The sequence below is a fragment of the Artibeus jamaicensis genome, unplaced genomic scaffold, assembly GCF_021234435.1.
Source record: "Artibeus jamaicensis isolate MK-2021 breed Jamaican fruit bat unplaced genomic scaffold, CSHL_Jam_final contig_240, whole genome shotgun sequence".
Taxonomy (NCBI): Eukaryota; Metazoa; Chordata; class Mammalia; order Chiroptera; family Phyllostomidae; genus Artibeus; species Artibeus jamaicensis.
In genome coordinates, this window is record NW_026521506.1 from 15,907,034 (window position 1) to 15,927,287 (window position 20,254).

The window sequence follows — 20,254 nt, forward strand, 5'->3', positions numbered from 1 at the left end:
GATGCCTTATTTCTCTGAATTTGTGTATCTCCCATTGGTAATGAGTTACTAAAGGATTACCTCTTCCATTCTTTTTTAGGCCTTCGTGGTGCAATGGCATTTGCCTTGGCCATTCGAGATACTGCCACTTATGCACGGCAAATGATGTTCAGCACCACACTTCTGATTGTGTTTTTTACTGTGTGGGTATTTGGTGGAGGCACCACTGCCATGCTGTCATGCTTACATATAAGGTAAGTAGTGATTCGGGACCTCACTGTAATATTAAATTGTAGTTCAGGTTATTTTTCTTTTAAGCATGAGAAAATTTTAAACTTTGACAAATCTATAATGACAGATCTTAATGTTTTCCTTTAAAAAACTATATAGCATGTAGTATAGAAAAATGAAAAGTATGTAAAAGAAAAATAAAAACTGTCATTAACACTTCGAGGTATGTTTTTTCAGACTCCTTGCTATGCATTATATGTATTTTTTTTAACAAAAAGGGGCAATGCTACAGGTACTCCTGTGAACTGATGTTTAGATGTAATGTAGCATGGGCACTTTTGTTAGTAAATATTTTTTTAATGGCTGTCTGTATCGTAATTTATTTAATCAAACCTCTACCTTTGGACTTTTGTATCCCAGGAGTTTGCTATTGCCATTAGCATTTGAGGATTTCACTATTACTGTTACTATTAACAATGCGATCATTTGTAAATGCACACATCACTGTGCATTTGTTTAATTATTTCCTTACAATGTGTTCCTTGAATTGGAATTGTTTGGTCAAAGAATATGCATTTGTTTAAGGCTTTTGATCCATATCACCAGATTGGATCAAAATTTTTCTCCTTCTGTAGCATGTAAGACAGTTCTGTTTATCCCAACCCTAAACAATATTAGATATTGTCATTATTTCTCATCTTTATGATCAGCACAGTTTGGGATCAGAAAATCCAAGGTTAAGATTGTGAGACTGTGCATCTTAGATGCACACTCATTAATGTATTCAGTTGGAAAGCTCCCTTCTATCGCAAGAGTTCCACATTGTTTCCATGGATACGGCAGCCTCTGTTGCTAAAGGCTTTTTACATTTTAGTCCTGTGTTTGGCTGAAACTTCATAGACCTTAAGAGCTACAGAGTTTCCAGAATGTGTAGGGTGCATTAGAGAAAACTGCATTTCACATTTTATAGAATCCATTCCCTGTTTTCTCATTTTATTATGCCTTTCTTTTAACATTCTAAAGACCAGCCAGCCCTAAGTCAGATTTTGAATGTGTTTACTATTGTCTTTATCTCACTTTACTATTCAAATCCCTTTCTCATAATGTCCATGCTGTTACTACTGTATATTATCAGAAATACACAAGAATAAGAATAATGTTTGTATAACTCTGATTATTACTTCAGGGAGGATCTGGCATTTGGTCAGCACCTACTATGTTCTGGGCATTGTGCTAAGAGCATCTTACACATTTATCTAAACAAGTGAGGAAATAGAGCCTTAATTTTTTTCTAAGTTGTTCAAGGCCATATAGACATTTAAATGGTATACAGAGGAACCTTATCAAAAAATGAGTGTGGTAAATTTTGGAAGGATTAAACAACTTTATTTCTCAAGAGCGCGTAAGTGAAGACTCTTCCTTATTCTAAGAAAAGTCAAATTAAATGTAAGGGTTTTGGAAAAATAATACCCTTAACTAGAGTCTTAATGTTTACGTAAAATCAGTTTTCTTCTCTAACTGCCCTCCACACAAACCAAACAAAATATCCAGACTTACCCCCTCAACCCCCCCACAAAATTTCCTATTCACAGAAACCTGAGTTTACCTCACCAGCTCTGCAAGTTCTTGGTCCCCATCTTGCCTGTACTGTAGCCTAGTTTGGCCCCTAATTATATATATTACCTTACAGTCTTCAGTTAACTCTTGTTGATTTTCTTTTTTTTCTAGGATTTTATGTATTTATTTTTAAGAGAGAGGGGGAGGGAGGGAGAAAGAGAGGGAGTGAAACAATGATGTGTGAGAGAATCATCAATAAATTGCCTCTCACACATCTCCAACCAGGGACCTGGCCTCCAGCTGAGGTGTGTGTCCTGACTGGGAATTGAACCACTGACCTTTCTGTTTATGGGATGATGCCCAACTCACTGAGCCCCAAGCAGTCAGGCTTATTGTTGTTTTTGTTTTGGGGTGGTTTTTTTTTTTGAGCCTCTGCAAAGAGAGACTGGAATTTAAGTTTTACTTCTCAACTCCCAATTTTTCTAGTATAGTTTTGAGGAGGCTGATAATAAGTCCTTAAAGTTTAAGATTATTGCAGACTTAGACTTGACTTTGAATTCTTGTTTGTTAATTTTGAGTTTTGCTCCTTCCTTTACTAATTCTGTGATCTTGAGCAAGCCTTTTACCTCTTTTAAGCTAAATGCCTACAGTGCACAGAACAACCCACAACAGAGTATGGTCTGGGCCAAAATGTCATTAAAGTGAAGGTTGAGACCCCACTCTAGAGAGATACAGTGGTAGTAATAAGACAGAAAAAAATCCCTGGCTTCATGATGTCTATACTTTAGTGGGAGAAGACAGACAATAAATTAATAATCAAATGAAAAGACAATTTTAGATGATATTAAATGCTATGATGAGAAATAAGTTACCATGAGAATGATTGGGGATCAAATGTATTTTATAGGTAGAGATCAAGAGAGGTCTCTTTCTCTGTCTTAAGTTACATTTAAGCTCAGTCTACCTGAAGGACAGGGTGTTGCCAGTTAAACAGTGAGCAGGAAGAAGAGCCATCCAGGCAGAAGGGAAAGCAAGTGCAAAGTCCAAGAGGCAGGAACAAAGTTCACCTCTTTAGTGAACAGAAACAAAAGCCCACATAACTGGAATATAGTCACAGTGATTGAAGGGTAGGTAGAAAATGAGTTGGACAAAATCCTATAGGGGCAGAGGTTGGCAAATACATCCATTAAAGGGGCAGATAGTAACTAGTTTAGGCTTTGCAGGACATATGGTCTCTGTCTCAACTGCTCAATTCTAGTGTGAAAGTCCCACAGACTGTACATAAATCAGTTCGTGTGATTGTGTTCCAACAAGACTTTATTCACAAAAACAAGAGGTGCACCAGATGTGGCCTGTGGGCCATAGTTTGTGGATCCCTGCTTTCAGGTCTTGTAGGATATGATAATGAGTTTGGATTTTTAAATCCAGTTGGAAATTTTGTAAGATTTAAAGCAAAGGACTGACATGATTATTTTGTAGGATCACTCCAGCTATTGTGGGGACAATGGATCCTCAGTAGCTTAGAGCCAGCCATCCAGCTATTCCTACACCCTTTCATAGTTCGTGACAGTCACATTTGGCTCCCTGTCATTTACTACACATATTCTGCACTTCTCTGTCTTTAAGCATTTGCTCCTATTGTTCTTCTGCCTGGGATTTTCTTTCATCCCCAAGAAATGACACAGCTCAAGTGCCTCCTCTTTTCTGCCCTCTTTTTTTTGTATTGGAACCACTCTTCCATGTGCATAACATTGGGTATCTTTATTACAGCACCGATTTCAATTAGTGTTGTAATAATAAAATTGTTATAAGAGCTACCACTTCATGTCAGTGATATACTAGACATTCTTTTAAAATCTTGAGATACATTTTTCTTATTTCATCCTTGCAGCAACTCTGCCTGGTGGGTATTAGCCCCAATTTTCAGGTGCTGAAAATCACAGTTTATTGGGCTACATAAGTTGACCAAGTTTACACAGCCAGAAAGGAGCTGAGGCCAGACTGAACCCAGCTCTCCATGATTGCAATGCTCTTGGGGATTATGCTCTCGTTGTCACTATTTCCCCCACCAGTCTCTGAGCTCCTTGATGGCAGGGGCCATGTCTAATTCATTTCTATGCCCTGTGCCTAGCGCAGTGCCTGACAGATAATAAGTGTTCTCTAAAGGTTTATTACATTGAATTGGCTCCCAGTAGTGTTCCATCTGAGTATGACAAACGGGCTCTCCCTAAGACCAGTAGGTGTCACTGTAGATTCACAAATATGGTTAGAGTTCAGTATGACTAAGAAGATACTGAACAGCTTCTGGCCATTTTTAACAAAGAAGAAACAAACCTTTCATGCAATTATAAATCTGGTCATACTAATCTGATTTCAAATACTTGACCATGATTCAATTGCCTTTTAGATGAGAGCTTGTATCATTTTCCTCCCTTTGGTGTTATTGGTATTCTGGGTTGCTATTGCTACAGCTTCTCACACTGCTACTTTTTCTTTGTTGCCTGTAGCAGTGATTTAATCGGTAAACATTTGAGCACTTATTGTGTGTCAGGTACTATGCTAGACCCTGGGGATATAGAAAAGAATTGAAATATGGCTTTTACTCTCAGGGTGCTCACAGTCTATTTGGAGAGACTGACAGGTAACTAACTATACTCTGCTCAGTGTTACAGAAGAATCTTGAAAATGCTGTAAAAGCACAAAGGAAAAATGATTCTGCCTGAGGGGGGTCATAGAATGGCTCATTTTGGACTCAAAAAAGGAGTAGAAAAATGAGGGATAGTGCATTTCAGATAGAGGGAACAGCATGAGCAAAGGCATGGAGGCGAGGGAGAGTCAGGGATTTGGAAGAGGGATAGTCAGGTGTGGCTAATAAAGAGTAAATACAATAGAATAAAGGGAAGGGTAGGCCGGAGTGGTAGGGTGCTAATTTGCAGAGAATCCTGAATGAGACACAAAGGACTTTACACTTGACGCTCTGGGTTATAAGCACTCACTGAGTGTTTTGTCAAGGAAATCACCCAGTGAGCTCTATGCTTTAGACAGCAAAATCTGGAGATCTTGCAGCTGGAAAACTTTACATCCAGTTGCTATAGACCCCATGAGCCAGAACTAGGCCTCAGTGTAGCAATTGGAATGGAAAGGAGATAGGATCTGAGAGACAGTTCAGAAGGAATGAACAGAGTTGGTGAGTGCTACTGGTGTTGAAGAGACACAGGGGAGTCAAAGAAAACTTCTTAGTGAAGTTGTTCCCTGGGATATGGAGAGAAGGATTTCTGAACAGATGAAAAAGAATTATCAAGAACCAAGGCTAATGTCTATCCATTAGCCTATGGGGAAAAAGAAAAAACCCTGTAATTGGACCCTCTCTTCAGTCATCACAACAGAATGTTACCATGAGAGCTGAGAGGTCTGAAAACACGAACTCCCTCCTGGAACTGCATTGTGCCGGCCTTGTTTTTGGAATTACCCAGTAGTTCTTTGCCAGGAAGTGGGGCAATGCTGTTTTCCCTGACTCCGCTTATAATGAACTTATATTCAGAGAATGAAGTGTTATTTTTCTGAAACTGGTAAGGGGGATTGCAGGAAGAGAATCAGTAGTAGATGCTGCTTGCCCGAAGATCCGAGTTGTTGCTAAGGAAAGGGGCAGGAGCCAAAAATTTAAATCAACAACCAGAGAGAAGCAAAACCACATTAACCATTCCATAGCTTCTGTGTTGAGAAAAAATAGTTGTCTGACAATTTACATATGTGAATAGACTTTTTTTTTTTTTGGCTTCAAGATCTCATGTGCCTTTTGTGTTTCTCCTTTAGGGTTGGTGTTGATTCAGACCAAGAGCATTTGGTAAATATGTGTTTGTGTTGTCTCTGGCATTTCTGTTGAATGTACAGTTGTTTGGAAAGAAAACAATCTGCTGTAGACTTCAGGCCACCATTATTTAGATCCTGTCTTATTTGCATCAGTTTTTAACTGGCATCATTCCTGGCTTTTCTTACTCTGCAATAGAAACACGACTGAATTTTAGACAGCATGTGGTTATCAAGGGTGACAGCTCTCCTATCCATGGGCCAACCTGGGCTTTGGCTGCAGAGAAGAGTAGTCCCATAAGCGCTCCTGAGTTTTCAAGTGACTGCTCTGGGCACAGAAAGCCTTTTTCCACTTTGGTTTGCACATGAAGGCTTGTCTCTGATGTAAGCCTTCCAGCTGCTCTTCCTGTGTAACTTTCAAATTGAATGACCAGCAGCTGCCCTTGAGAACTGCCTAGAAGCTTTGGAATCTTCAGCCAGTCTTCCCTGCCTGCTCAAGAGAAAGCACTTTCTTACCCCATGCCTCAGCCTTGCCCACATTTCCTGGCCTGTCTCCATGTGTTACTTTCTCACTTGTTCCTCTGCACCTGAACCTGGTAACTGAGTGCAGTGGTAACTCAGTGCCTTCTCAAGACTGACCACTCTTTTCAGGCATTTTCCATCCACTTTTTAATGGTTTCTGAGCACCACTTGAATACGTGACTGTGTTGTAGATGTTAGATGGGAAATCAGAGAAATATTTTTAAAGATGGGAAATGTCTCTTTCAAAATACAATTATTTTCTTGTCTGAAACAAGTCCTGGTCTATTTGTCTTCAGGGTGTGGTTCAAAAAAAAACATTCATCAGATTCATTTCCTAACTGCTAATTTTGTTAGCTGTTGAGTGATGAGTGTATTTGTGATATAGTAAATTCTTGCCACTTTTTTCCTGTAAGAACCTTAAAGTATTATTCCATGGACTTGAAGTACCTGAGCAAACCAGGCTGGATAAATTTCCACGATGCTGAGCTTCTTGGGTAGTTTCTAAGGGGGTTATAGCTCTTAATGCTTCCATCCTGTGACCAAACAAGAATAAAGTTATCATACAGCTTACCAGACAAATGCTTGATCTTTAATTTCATGAATCTCCATCTGCTTTGTTACCTCTGTCATCACAGAGGAGAAATGGAAATGGAGTGACAGGGAGAGAGCCAGGTTGGTGAGTACCACCTGTGACATACAGAAAAAAATAGCATTTTCCCCTTGCCTTTAAAACCCTGTGGGTGCCTTAGTTTGTTATATTGTTTACTTCATATTGTGAACGTCCACTGGGAAGCAAAGAGAAACAATATAGTAATTATGGGTTGCAGGGGCGGGGGGCGGGGGGCAGGTTGGGTGTCCAGGTGTTTATGTGGTGAGGTAATTGTGAAATTTATAGATTAATTGCTCTTCAAAAAGTGAGACACAAAAACCTATGCTTACTGATGTAAAAGGAAATACAGGCAGTTTTTGGCTCTTGTAAGCCCATGCAGTGTTTTCAAACATTTTTATATTGTATATACATATTGAAAGGAAGATTCATTTATTTACAGAATGAGGAAAGAACCAAAACTCAGAATCTAAACTCGGTGCTCTTCCAAAATCATGGAACCATAGAGCACTCATACTAGAAAGGGCCTCTGATATTCTCTAACAACTCACGTTGCATGCATGAAGATACTCAGATTCACAGAGGGAAAGGGACTTGCCCAGCTAGTTCATGACAGAGATGACATGAACCAGACCACCTAAGTGCCCCAATACTGACTGCGCCAAATTATAAATAAGGACCCTCACTTATGTTTCTGGAAGCTATTTTCAAAGAGACCTACTTGCTGTGTTACTTTTTTCCTCCTAACCAGTCAGACTGACTATGGAATTTCCCTATTTACTTTCACTTTGCTAGTGTTCTCAAAACATAGTAGTAACTTTGAAAATTTCTAATGTTGGAGGGTATCTCATGCATAATTGGCCATATTTCTGATTCTATCAAGAAATGACTCCAAATAAATGCGTTTTTATCTTTGTATGTATACTCATTTGTTTGTTACTTGTTTGCAGGGTATTCCCGAAAATGAAAGAAGAACTACCAAAGCAGAGAGTGCCTGGCTCTTCCGGATATGGTACAACTTTGATCATAAGTATCCTTAATTGAGAAAAAAATGGTAGTATGGACATAGACAATTACAATTTAATGGAACAACTGTTTTGACCATTCTCTTTCTGAAGCAGAACATAAACCCTTTGATCTTCCCTTTCCCCTTCAGTGTAGTGGAGAAGGTTATTAAGGGAAACCCACCCAAATGAATTCCTTTGAAAACTCATGATACCAGTGGCAACTGGTTATTGCAGAAGCTGGCCTATGAAAGAACTCTGCAGCACTTATGATAGATTTTCTTTGATATATAGGTTTATCTATTGAGCAAACTTTATTTAATATTTCTTGTCCTTTAGCTAATTTAGTGAATCCTGAAAAGGGTATTTGTTGGTTCTTGTCAGTGTGCTTGCTATAACAAAAGAAGAAAGGCTGCCTTAGGAAAAAGCATGAGAATAAGATTAAAAACGCAGTAATGTTAGATACTGCAGTAGTCAATGATATGCCTTTTTTTCTCTGACCTTTCCAAAGACTAGCAGATTCTCTCCTCTGATCAGAATGCCAGTGTTTCATTGTTTGCCAGGTTTCTTTCTTGTCCTATTGTAACAGTTGTTTTCATAGCTATGTTTTGGGTCATGTTATACAGTTTATAACCTGTTTAGATAATGTCTTTACAAACATTTTCACTCACTATTAAAATTAGTTTATTTGAAAATTGAACTATGAAAAGGGACCATGGAGTTCTTCCAGGCTGAGACTTATCAGTAAATGAATCAAAACCTGGTTTATGTTCCATTGAAGCAAATTTGGGACAACTACATAAATTTTTTTTCAAGACTTCCAGTCAAAATGGAGGTGTAGGTAGACATGCTTGCCTCCCTGTGCAACCACAAAAAGAACTATAACTAAATCTCAAAACAAATAACACCCAGAACTATCAGAAAATCAAATTCTATGGAAGCCAACAACCAAGGATTTAAAGAGGCTACATTCATCCCCACAGTTAGGAGGAGTGGAGATGGGGCAGAGAGGTGAGGAGACACCGTGTGGCATGGAGAGGCGGAGGCGGAATGGCATAGGTAGTCCCACATTCCTATGTGGTGAATAAAAATCAGAAGTGATACTTTTGGAGCAAGTGATCCTAGCCCCAGGCCAGAGTGCACAGTGCAGGGTTCCAATGTCAGGAAGATAAATCCCCATAACTTTTGGTTGTAGAAACCAGTGGGGGTTAGGGCAGCAGAAGAAACTGCTGAATATTTAGGAAACTCCATTTAAAGGGCTCGCATGGTCTTAAAATGTATGCAAACCCACCCGCTCTAGGATTCAGGGCAACAGCGGGAAGGGTGCCAGTTGTATGCAGGGAGTGGGTGAAGTGACTGGAAGTGGGGTAAGTGCCGGGCAAACCCCCAGGAGCCAGCCAGTGGCACAGTCCCCTCTTGGAGCCCCCTACACACAGAGCCACAAAGCAGTGAAGTGTTGGTTGCCCCACTCTGAATTACCTAAGGCTTCACCCCACATAATTTAAAGGCGCCTTTTATAGGGAGTCAGAGCAGCTCTACCTAATACATAGAAACAAACACAGGGAGGTTGCCAAATTCAAGAGACAAAGAAATATAGCCCAAATGAAAGAACAGAACAAAACCCCAGAAAAAGAACTAAATGAAATGGAGATGGCCAACCTATCAGATGCAGAGTTCAAAACACTGGTAATCAGGATGCTCAAAGAACTCAGTTGACTATGGCAACAACATGAAGGAAGAAATAAAGGTTACACTAAGTGAAATATAGAAAAGTCTACAGGGAACCAACAGTAAAGGGAAGGAGGCTGGGATTCAAATCAACAATTTGGAACATGAGGAAGAAATAAACATTCAACCAAAACAGAAGAAGACTCTGGGACATCATCAAAAGTACCAACATTCTTATCATCGGGGTGCCAGAAGGGGGAGAGGAAGAGCAAGAAATCGAAAACTTATTTGAAAAAAACAATGAAAGAAAGCTTCCCTAATTTGGTGAAGGATATAGACATGCAAGTCCAGGAAGTACAGAGAGTCCCAAACAGGTTGGACCCAAAGAGGACCACACCAAGACATATCATAATTAACATGCTAAGGTTTAAGAGAGAATCTTAAAAGCAGCAAGAGAAAAGCAGAGTTACCTACAAAAGGAGTACTCATAAGACTACCAGCTGATTTCTCAAAAGAAACTTGGCAATCTAGAAGGTGCTGGAAAGAAGTATTCAACATGATGAAAGACAAGGACCTACACCCAAGATTACTCTATCTAGCAAAGCTATCATTAGAATGGAAGGCCAGATAAAGTGCTTCCCAGAAAAGGTAAAGCTAAAGGAGTTCATCCTCACCAAGCCATTAAAGGGACTTATGTAAGAAAAAGAAGATCAAAACTATGAACATTAAAAAGCCAACAAATTCACAGCTATCAACAACTGAATGTAAAAAACAAACAAACAAACAACTAAGCAAACATCCAGAACAAGAACAGAATCATAGGTATGGAGGTCATTCAGAAGGTTATCAGCTGGGTGGGGGAAGGGGGAGTACGGGGAAAAGGTGCAGGGATTAAGAAGCATGATTTGCAGGTACAAAGTAGATAGGGGGAGGTTAAGAACAGTATAGGAAACAGAGAAGCCAAAGAACTTACATGCACAAGCCATGGGCATGAACTAAGAGTGGGGAATTACTGTAGGGAAGGGGGTACCGGGTAGAGGGGAATGAAGGGAGAGAATTGGGACAAATGTAATAGCATAATCAATAAAATGTACTTAATATTTTTCTTTGCTTTTTCTTTTCTAATCAAAGCCTTGCATATTTAAGAATGCATTTGACACATTATTAGAATCTACTACTTACTATATTCTAGATTTTTATGTTCACTTTTCACAACACTCAAAATTAAATTACTGTATGGAAACAAGAACGCATGCATATCTATGATATTAAGACTCTCGTTAGGGAGAGAAATCCTTGCTCTTTAAAATTATTTATTGTTTGTATCATTAGTTTTGTCTCCATTATCAGCACTTTGGGTATAAGCCACTTTCACATCTCTTGGGACATTTTCTTCTCTCTCATGTAACAAAACATTGTTTAGTGTTTCCTGTGTAAAATGTTATATACATTTTCTGCATAATATATAAAACAGTTAAATGTTTAGCTTTAATAGATATTGCCAACCAGTTTTCCACGGTAGTTGTAACGGATTTACACCCCCACCAGCAACTCAAGGGACTTCCGATTGTCCCATATCTCCATCAACACCTGGTATCTGTCAGCCTTTTAATTTTTAGCCATTTCAGTGGGTGTAGTAGTGATATTTCATGCAGTTTAGTTTGCATTTCTCTGATAACCCAGTGAAATCAAGCATCGTTTCATCTTGATCAATTTGATACCCTCTTTTATGAAGCTTATCTGTTCAGTTCTTTTGCCTATTATGTGAATTGTCTTGTCTAACTGATTCGAAGTTCTTTCTATATTCCTGAATTGGGATCTCTGTTAGTTATATGTACCATGAATATCTTCTCCCAATATGTAGCTCACCTTTTCATGTTCTTAATCCTCTCTTTTGAGGTACAGAAATTCTTCATTTTAATGAGGTTTATTTTATCAGTCTTTTATGGTTAGTGCTTTTTGTATCTTAAGAAGTCTTTTATATCCCAAGTTAATGAAGATATTTTGTTGTTTTCTTCTAAAAGTATGATTGCTTTCACTATCACATTTGAATTTGCTTATGGTGTGAGGTATGGTCAAGGCCTACTTTTTTCTATGTGGGTGTTCAGTTTACCTCGTACCCTGTATTTATTGAAAATACCATCTTTTATCCACTGTATTGCACTGGAGCCTTTGTTGTAAATCACTGGGCCATGTAACTGGGAGGGTCTGTTTCTGGCCTCTTTTCTATTTGTCTATTTTTATGTCAGTACCACAGTCTTTTTTTTTTTAGTTAATTTTATTTTTTAATTACTTTTTTCTGCTTTGAATTTTTTATTTAAATTATTTTATTGTTTAATTAGAGTTGTCTGAATTTTCTCCCCACTCCTCCCCCATACCCCAGCCAAACCCACCTCACTCCCTTGCTTCCACCCTCCCCCTTGGTTTTGTCCATGTGTCCTTTATAATAGTTCTGAAAACCCTTCTCTCCACTATCCCCTCCCTGCTTCCCTCTGGCTATTGTTAGGTTGTTCTTAACAAACTCTCTTAATTATTTTACTTGATATAAGTCTTGCTATCCAAGAAAAGATATCCTCTAGACTTATTATTGTTTAGTATTGCCTTGGCTATTTTAGGTCTGTTGCATTTTTTGCCTAAATTTTAGAAGCCACTTATAATTTTCATACACACACTCACAAAAAAATGCACACTGGCAATTTTATAGGGTTTATATTAAATCTATGAATGAATTTGGAGAGTACTGACATCTTATTGAGTCATCTAATCCAAAAACCTTCATTTATTTAGACCTTTAATTTTCCTCATTAGTGTTTTGTAGTTTTCAGTAACAGGTTTTACATGTCTACATTAGATTTATCTTGATGTTTTGATATTTTTTTTCTAAGTACAATTTATTTATTTTTTAAAAATTTTTTTATTGATTATATTGTTACAGTTGTTCTATCCCCCCCCTTCATTCCCCTCCACCCTACCCCCTGTCCCCGCCATTACCCCCCCTTTAGTTTATGACCATGTGTCTCAAGTCCTTTAGATTCTATATTTCCCATGCTATTCTTGCCCCCCCCATCTATTTTCTATCTACTGTCTATGCTACTTATTTTCTGTACCTTCTCCCCCCTTCTCCTCCTCCCACTCCCCCTGTTGCTAACCCTCCTTGAGATCTTCATTTCTATGTTTCCACTCCTGATCTAGCTGTCCTTTTAGTTTGCTTTTGTTTTAGGTGTGGTTGTTAATAACTGTGAGTTTGTTGTCCTTTCACTGTTCATGTTTCTGTAACTTCTTTTTCTTAGGTAAGTCCCTTTAACATTTCATATAATAAGGGCTTGGTGATGATGAACTCCTTGAATTTGATCTTATCTGAGAAGCACTTTATCTGTCCTTCCATTCTGAATGAAAGTTTTGCTGGATAGAGCAATCTTGGTTGTAGGTCTTTGGATTTCATGACTTGGAATACCTCTTTTCAGCCCCTTCTTGCCTGTAAGGTCTCTTTTGAGAAATCTGCTGACAGTCTGATGGGGACTCCTTTGTAGGTGACTGTCCCCTTAGCTCTTGCTGCTTCTAGGATTCTCTCCTTCATTTTAATTTTGGCTAATGTAATTATGATGTGCCTTGGTGTGTTCCTTCTTGGGTCCAACTTCTTTGGGACTCTCTGAGCTTCCTGGATTTCCTGGAAGTCTATTTCCTTTGCCACATTGGGGAAATTCTCCTTTATTATTTGTTCAAATAAGTTTTCCACTGGTGGCTGTGCCTTTCCCCCTTCTGGTATCCCTATAATTTGGATGTTGGAGCGTTTAAAGATGTCCTGGAGGTTCCTAAGACTCTCCTCATTTCTTTGAATTCTTGCTTCTTGACTCTTTTCTGTTTGGCCATTATTTGCTTTCTTCTGGTCCACTCCATTGATTTGAGTCCCAGTTTCCTTTTCATTGCTATTGGTTTCCTGTGCAGTTCCATTCATTTTGATTAGTTTCGCCTTCATATATTTGTCTAATTTGTGGGTATAATCAACCAGTTCTGTGAGGATCCTGATCACCAGTGTTTTAAACTGTGCGTCTGAGAGTTTTGCTATTTCTTCATCGCTTAGATTTATAGGCTCTGGGGCTTTGAGATCTTCTTGAGCCATTTTTGGTCTGTTTGAGCCATTTTTGGTCTGTTCACGCCCTTTAAGTGTGAGGAGCGGCGCCTTGGACTCCCAGGTCGCTGGGTTGTGATGCTGTGTGTGGGGGCGTGGTCAGAGCGGGGAAATGGCAGCATCCTTCGCTGTTTCATGCCGCTGGGTGAGGAGCAGAGGCTTAGGTGGTTCACCAGGGCCGGGCCACTCAGGGTCGCTGGGTTATGACGCTGTATGTGGAGGTGGGGTCAGAGCAGGGAAATGGCGGCACCCTCCCTGCCGCCTGCCGCGGGGACGGCTGGGTCCCGGTCCAATTGCCCACTTCCTCGCTTGTCTATCTGCGCACCAGTGCGAGACCACAGTCAACCCACAGCCCTGCTCCCTCGCTGTTTCCCCGCGGTTGCTCGCTTGGTCGCTTGCTGGGTCGCTCACCAGGTCCAACCCTGCACCTGGATTCCGCGCTCCTGAGTCCGTCTGACCGAGTTTTCCTGTGCAACCCCACTCTACCAGCTGCTGGTTTTGCCCCTTACTGGTCAGGCTGAAGAATTTGTTGTTAACAGACTTCCGAAAAGTTCAATTTTTCTGTGTTCTGGCTGTGTTTTCTGTTGCTAATATTTAGTTGTCTCTAAACTTGGTTGTGTGAGAAGGCACGGCTTATCCACCTATGCCTCCATCTTGGTGGAAGTCCTGATGTTTTGATATTTTTGATGCCATTGCAAATGGTCTTTATATTATTTTCTACTTGTTTGTTGTATTTTAGGTATACAATTGTATTTTTAGATATTGACCTTGTATCCAGCACTCTGGTTCACTTATTATTTCTAACTGTAGATTCTTTTTGATTTTCTGTACATATAAACAAGTAAGTAATCATGTTTTTTTCTTTTACAATGCCTTGTATTTTTTTATGTTTTATTATTCTGCCTGGATCTCCAATACTGCATCTCCAATGTTGAATGTAAGTGATGATAATAGACATTTTTGTCTTATTCCTGACTTGGGGGGGGGGATTTTTCAATACTTTATTATTAACTTTGATGCTAGCTTTAGGTTTTTGAAATATCCTTTTCAACTTAGGAATATTCCCTTGCCCTGGCTGGTATGGTTTTTATGTTTTATTATTCTGCCTATATCTCCAATACTGGATCTCCAATGTTGAATGTAAGTGATGATAGTGGACATTTTTGTCTTATTCCTGACCTTGGGGGGAAATTTTTCAATACTTTATTATTAACTTTGATGTTAGCTTTAGGTTTTTGAAATATCCTTTTCAACTTAAAAGTATTCCCTTGCCCTGGCTGGTGTGGTTCAGTGGATTGAACACCAGCCTGAGAACCAAAGGGTCACTGGTTTGATTCCCAGTCAGGGCACGTGCTTGGGTTGCAGTCCAGATCCCCAGTGAGGGGCACATGAGAGGCAACCACCATTGATGTTTCCATCCTTTCCCCTATGTCTATAAATAAACAAAAAATGTTTTAAAAAGAATATTCCCTCTATTTCTAGTCTGCAGAGAGGTGGTTTTTTTTTTCTTATGAACATGTATTGGATATTACCAGACTTTTTGGTGCATCAACTGAGATGATTGTATATTTACTTTATTCTCCCATAATTTGTTACTGTGCTGATTTTTAAGGTTGCCTCTTCTTGCCCCCTCTTGGGGACCTGGCCTGCAACCTAGGCATGTGCCCTGACTGGTAATCAAACCAGTGACCCTTTGGTTCACAGCCCATGCTCAATCCAGTGAGCTACACCAGCCAGGGCTTTGTGTCTATTTTCATGAGAGATATTGCCTTGTGACTTTTTTCTTGTAATGTCAAATTTCTATAATAAGATTATGCTGGCTTTATAAAATGAGTGTGGAAGAATTTTTCTGTTTTCCCATTTTCTGGAGAATTGGTGTTATTTCTTCCTTAAGTGCTAGGAAGATTTTACCAGTGAAGCCACTTGGGCCTCAAGAGTTTTACATAAGAAGGTTTTAAATTTCTTTAATAGATATAGGACTATTCAGATTTTCTTTTGTCAATCTTTGATGAACTTTGGTTTTTAAGGAATTTATTTTTATAGGGTTAAACAGCAAGACTTGTTAGCCTCAATACTACCTTATTAAGTACCACTAGACTAAGACCTGGTAATTTCTGTACTTAGTGCATTAGTAGAATCCATTATTCCAGGTTTTCAGTGGTTTTGTGTAGGCAGTTGTACAGAGTACTTTAACCTTTACTTAGAGTTCATAAATATAGGAATTCACAACATTTTCTCTGACTTCCTCATTCTTAATGGAGAACAACCTGAAGCTATAATTTTAGAAAGTAGGGAATTGTGTCTTTCTCCCTTTCCCTACTTTTTCAGGTGACTTCTTGTTTTTATTCCTTCTCAGTATAATATATGGGGTGGGCAAAAGTAGGTTTACAGTTATAAGACAAATAAATAATACAATAATCAATAAATAATAATACAAGAGTATACTGTGTTTCATGTACTTACAACTAGAAACCTACTTTTGCCTACCCCTGTATAGTATCATGTCGGTTTTGTTTTTATTTTTTGGACAATAAATAAATAGTGAAATGAGGGTCTATGGTAGAAGAACTTGTGATACATAATTTTAAACAAATGTTTTTAGAATTGAATTTCCTTTGATAACAAAGTTTGAACTCATTTAAGAGGCCAGGTGAATTTACAATAAATTATTCAAACCATTTTTATGACTATATTCTACTACTAGAATATTTCATCTCTTTTTGGACCGTTAACCATTTTTTACTTTCTTTGTATCACCTTCAGTGCTACTTCAAGAGTGATTTTGTCTTCCCTTCAGTTTTAGTAAAATCAGAAAGCCAATATGATGTGGTGGAAAGGGCACAGGATTTGGAATCAGACCAATTCAAGGTTGAATATTACTGCTTCATTTACTTAATTGTGTGACTTTAGGAAGATCCTGTGCCTCTCTGAACCTCAGTTTCCATATCTTTGAAATGGAAATAATTATATAAAATGTCCCTTTGCTATCTCATTGACATAATGTGATGATGAAATGAGACAACATGTGAAAGTTCTTCACTGTCCTCTGAAGTGGTCGTTGCCCTGTGTAGGTGGATGTTATTAGATTTGTTATTTTAAATTCATGAAGAAAGGAATGCAGCTTTTCCTTAACCAGCACAGCTATCTGAAGCCTCTGCTGACACACAGTGGGCCTCCCCTCACAACAACGCTCCCTGCCTGCTGTGGACCCATTGCGAGATGCCTCACTAGTCCCCAGGCTTATGAAGTAAGTAGGTTGTATGCAAAACCTAAATTCTTTATTAAGTTAAATTTATCTGCTCTGTAGTTGATTTACTGGTTTTGTTTCATTGTGTTTCATTTGTTTCATTGTGCCTTTAAGGTATGAAATCCATGAAAGGGAATATAAACATATTTTGCTCAGCCAGAAAATAAACTGAAATCTGTAAATATAATTTGTAACTTTTGAAACAGATCTAGAATAGTACCCCAGTTTACTCTTGGTGATTTTGGTAAATCTATTTTCGTGCTGGTTTTCATTTATTTGCAGTATGTGGCCTGGGCTTGGTTACTAAATGTGTGTGTGTGTGTTTCAAATATAAATTTAGGTTGTCACAGTCATATTCAGAGGATTAATAGAACAATTTTTTATGTCCCTACAGTGCAACAGATGGTCTTTTACTTCACACTTATTACCTTTTGGATATTAGGAAAGCTTTTTCTAACTTTGTTCTACATTGCTGGAAGGTGTGAGCATATTTAGGAAGGTGTGAGCATATTTAGACATGCGATATTTTTCCTAGCTACCAACATATGATTGGTGATTTGGCAAATATTGCAACAAAGAAAGAAATGGCAAATGCTGACTGGCTTTTATTTTAAAATGTGAACATTTTAAAGTTCTTTCTAAAAACACTTTTGCTTCTAACTCAACCCTTCAGAAATAATCTGTGGTATCAAATAAAATGTCCATTTTAACAAAACCCACCAGTTTTGACTACTCTGATGCAACATCCTGAGTGGACAAGTGAGGCTGTGGTGAAGCAGTGAGGACATGCACTCCCCCAGTTTCCCATACCCTTCTGTGTGATGTGTTAGCCCAGACCCCACAGAGAACAGATGGGGAAGAGTAGACTCAGTGAGGGGTGGCACCTGGGTCAGGGAGGAGTACCTTCCAGCTTTGTGTTACATTGAATGGTGCACATTTCTGACAGATTGTGCTGGTGGGGTGGGGTGAGTGGGAGAACACCCCATGTCGTCTCCTCTCTCCCTCCCACATTTCCCAAGCCCCTGTCACAAACACAGTCTCCATTCCCTCTGTGCCCTGTTAGCCCATGTGGCTCTGTGCAGGGGGGTGAGACAACTCCGTTGGTAAGTCAGTGAGGCTCAGCTCTTGTATTTGAGACCCACTTGGCCATCACCAAAAGCCAAGCATTCCACGAGGAGTGTGTGTCCTGTAGAATTAACCAAAATATAACATCGCAGTCATTTTCTAAGTGCTGCTATAACATAACAGCACAACTGAATGGTTTAACAACAGAATTTTATTGTCTCACAGTCTGGAGGCTAGAAGTCTGAGGTAAAGGTGTTGGCAAGGTTAGTTCCCTGAGGGCTGTGAGGGAGAATCTGTTCCATGCCTGTTTCCTGGGTTGTGGTAGTTTGCTGCCAAGCTTTGGCATTCCTTGGCTTAGCGATGCATCACACAGATCTCTGTCTTCTCCCCCTCCCTCTCTATGTCTCTCCCTCTCCCCTTCTGGCTCTGTGTGGTGTGTCCAGATTTCCCTTTTTTATAGGAACACCTACTCTTTTTAGTTATAAAAATATGCTGTGGCCAGATAATCAAACAGTATAGAATTCAAACAGTATAGTAATAAAAGTTGCCTTCCTTCTCCTACCTACATCCCTCGGAGGTGGTCTTTATTAAGGGTTTATTGTGAATAATTCTTAATATATTTTACCTTCACAAACTTTTGTGTGTATATATGAGGGGGAATCCAAAGAAACTCTCTATTTATTAAAAATTGTGTATTTATTCTTACATGTTTAAATTTCAACCACGTTGCCCGTGCTCTCCATTTGATGCAATACACCTATTGAGATATTTTTTCTACTGCTCAAAACATTTTTTGAACTTGTCAATCTTGATGCCTTTTAGTGCGTCTGCTGCTTTTTTTTGTTGTTGTTGTTTAACCTCTTCCACATCAACAAAATGTTTTCCCTTTAAGGACTTTCTTCGTGCAGGGATACAAAAAAGTAACTTGGGGTGAAATGGGGTAAGCAGGGAGGGTGGGGCATGGGGGTCATGCTAGTTTTGGTCAAAAACTGCTGAATACCCAGCACAGTGTGGGCAGGTGCACTTGTTAAGTCACCTGTCATGAAGTGGGCAAACATGTTGAAAGAGCCTCCAAAAAAATTCACTGAAGCTGAATTCAGCCTCTTGCAAAAATAGCAGCTGGTGCACTGATACAGATGGGTGCCTAGAACACTCATCTAGCAGGGGAAGCCTGTACTACAAGGGGCCCGCCCTCCAAAATATAAGTCTGTTTTTTTGGGTCCCCACTTGTGTAGCTGTTTGTTATTGTTTTACATAAATAAGATCATAATCAATGTATTGTCCTGCTACTTGCTCTTTTTCACTTAAAGATGCATTATGGATTCATTTCTACAAGTACATGAGATCCTTTGCCTTCTCTTTATTCATGGCTGCGCAGTGGTGCTCCTTTGTGTGGGTACACCATGATTGGTTTCATCAGTCTCCTAAGGATAGACCTTTAAGTTGTTTCCTTTTTCTTTTTTATTACAAGCAATGTTTATGGTGAATATCCTTGTGCATATAAACTTATCCAAGTATATAAAGGTACATAGAATAGATTTTAAATGTTAAATTGTAGAGTCAAAAGGCACATATGCATTTTAAATTTGATAGCTACTCCCCCAAACTTCAGACTGAACAAAGACATTAGAAGGTGCTGAAGAGCCCCTGCTGACATTTGAAGGTACCACAGAACTCTGTTCTGAGTATTGCTGCACTTAATTAAATGATAGACACTAGTTAGACTTAGTGTTTTAACTAGTTTGGGCAGGAAGGAATTATGGCTGGTTGGTGGTTATGGGTTTGGTTTTTAATTCACACGTCTTTGAGTCTTTAGGCAAATTTCTAGCAACAGCAAATGAAATTGGTTTTACTGTGTCCAGTAGTCTCCTCAGTCTATTTGACTATCTTACACAAACTTAAAATTTTCAAGCACACATAGTATTGGAGAGCTGGATGTAGAATGTTTGCATCAGCTCTACTTCCCTCAAGGAATATAAGTCACATACTTTTTTGCTTGATCAATATGAGTGGTTAGAATGATTCTTACTCTTTACATTAAAAAATGACTTTATTAGTTTTAAAAGTAAAATGTGTTCAGCCCTGGCTGCGTAGCTCATTTGGTTAAAGTGTCATCCCGATATACCAAGGTTGTGGGTTCAATCCTTGGTCAGGGTACATACAAAAATCAACCAATGAGTACATAAATAAGTAGAACAAATCAGTGTTTCTCTGTCTCTCTAAAATCCATAAATTAAAAAAATGAAAAAGTGATATATGTTCATTATAGTAAAAATCGAGATAGTGCAGAAACATAAAGAAGAAAATAAAAATTACAAGCAGCCCTTTTATGCAGAGAACTGCCATTTTGTTGAATGCCCTTCCAGACTTCTCTGTGCACATACACATTTTTTACCAAAATGCCACTATATTTTCTTGACCTTTTTCCCTTTTGTAAA

At 38.9% G+C, this 20,254-nt stretch overlaps 1 protein-coding gene across 1 annotated transcript in view; it reads left to right on the forward strand.

Moving 5' to 3' along the window:
* The window catches only part of SLC9A6 (solute carrier family 9 member A6), a 66,978-nt gene that overhangs the window by 42,495 nt on the left and 4,229 nt on the right, over positions 1-20,254 (forward strand). The window contains exons 12-15 of the mRNA XM_037142217.2: positions 80-233; positions 5,581-5,611; positions 7,654-7,733; positions 16,646-16,751. Of these exons, the coding sequence (XP_036998112.1) occupies positions 80-233; positions 5,581-5,611; positions 7,654-7,733; positions 16,646-16,751 (371 nt within the window). The remainder of the gene's footprint in view (positions 1-79; positions 234-5,580; positions 5,612-7,653; positions 7,734-16,645; positions 16,752-20,254) is intronic.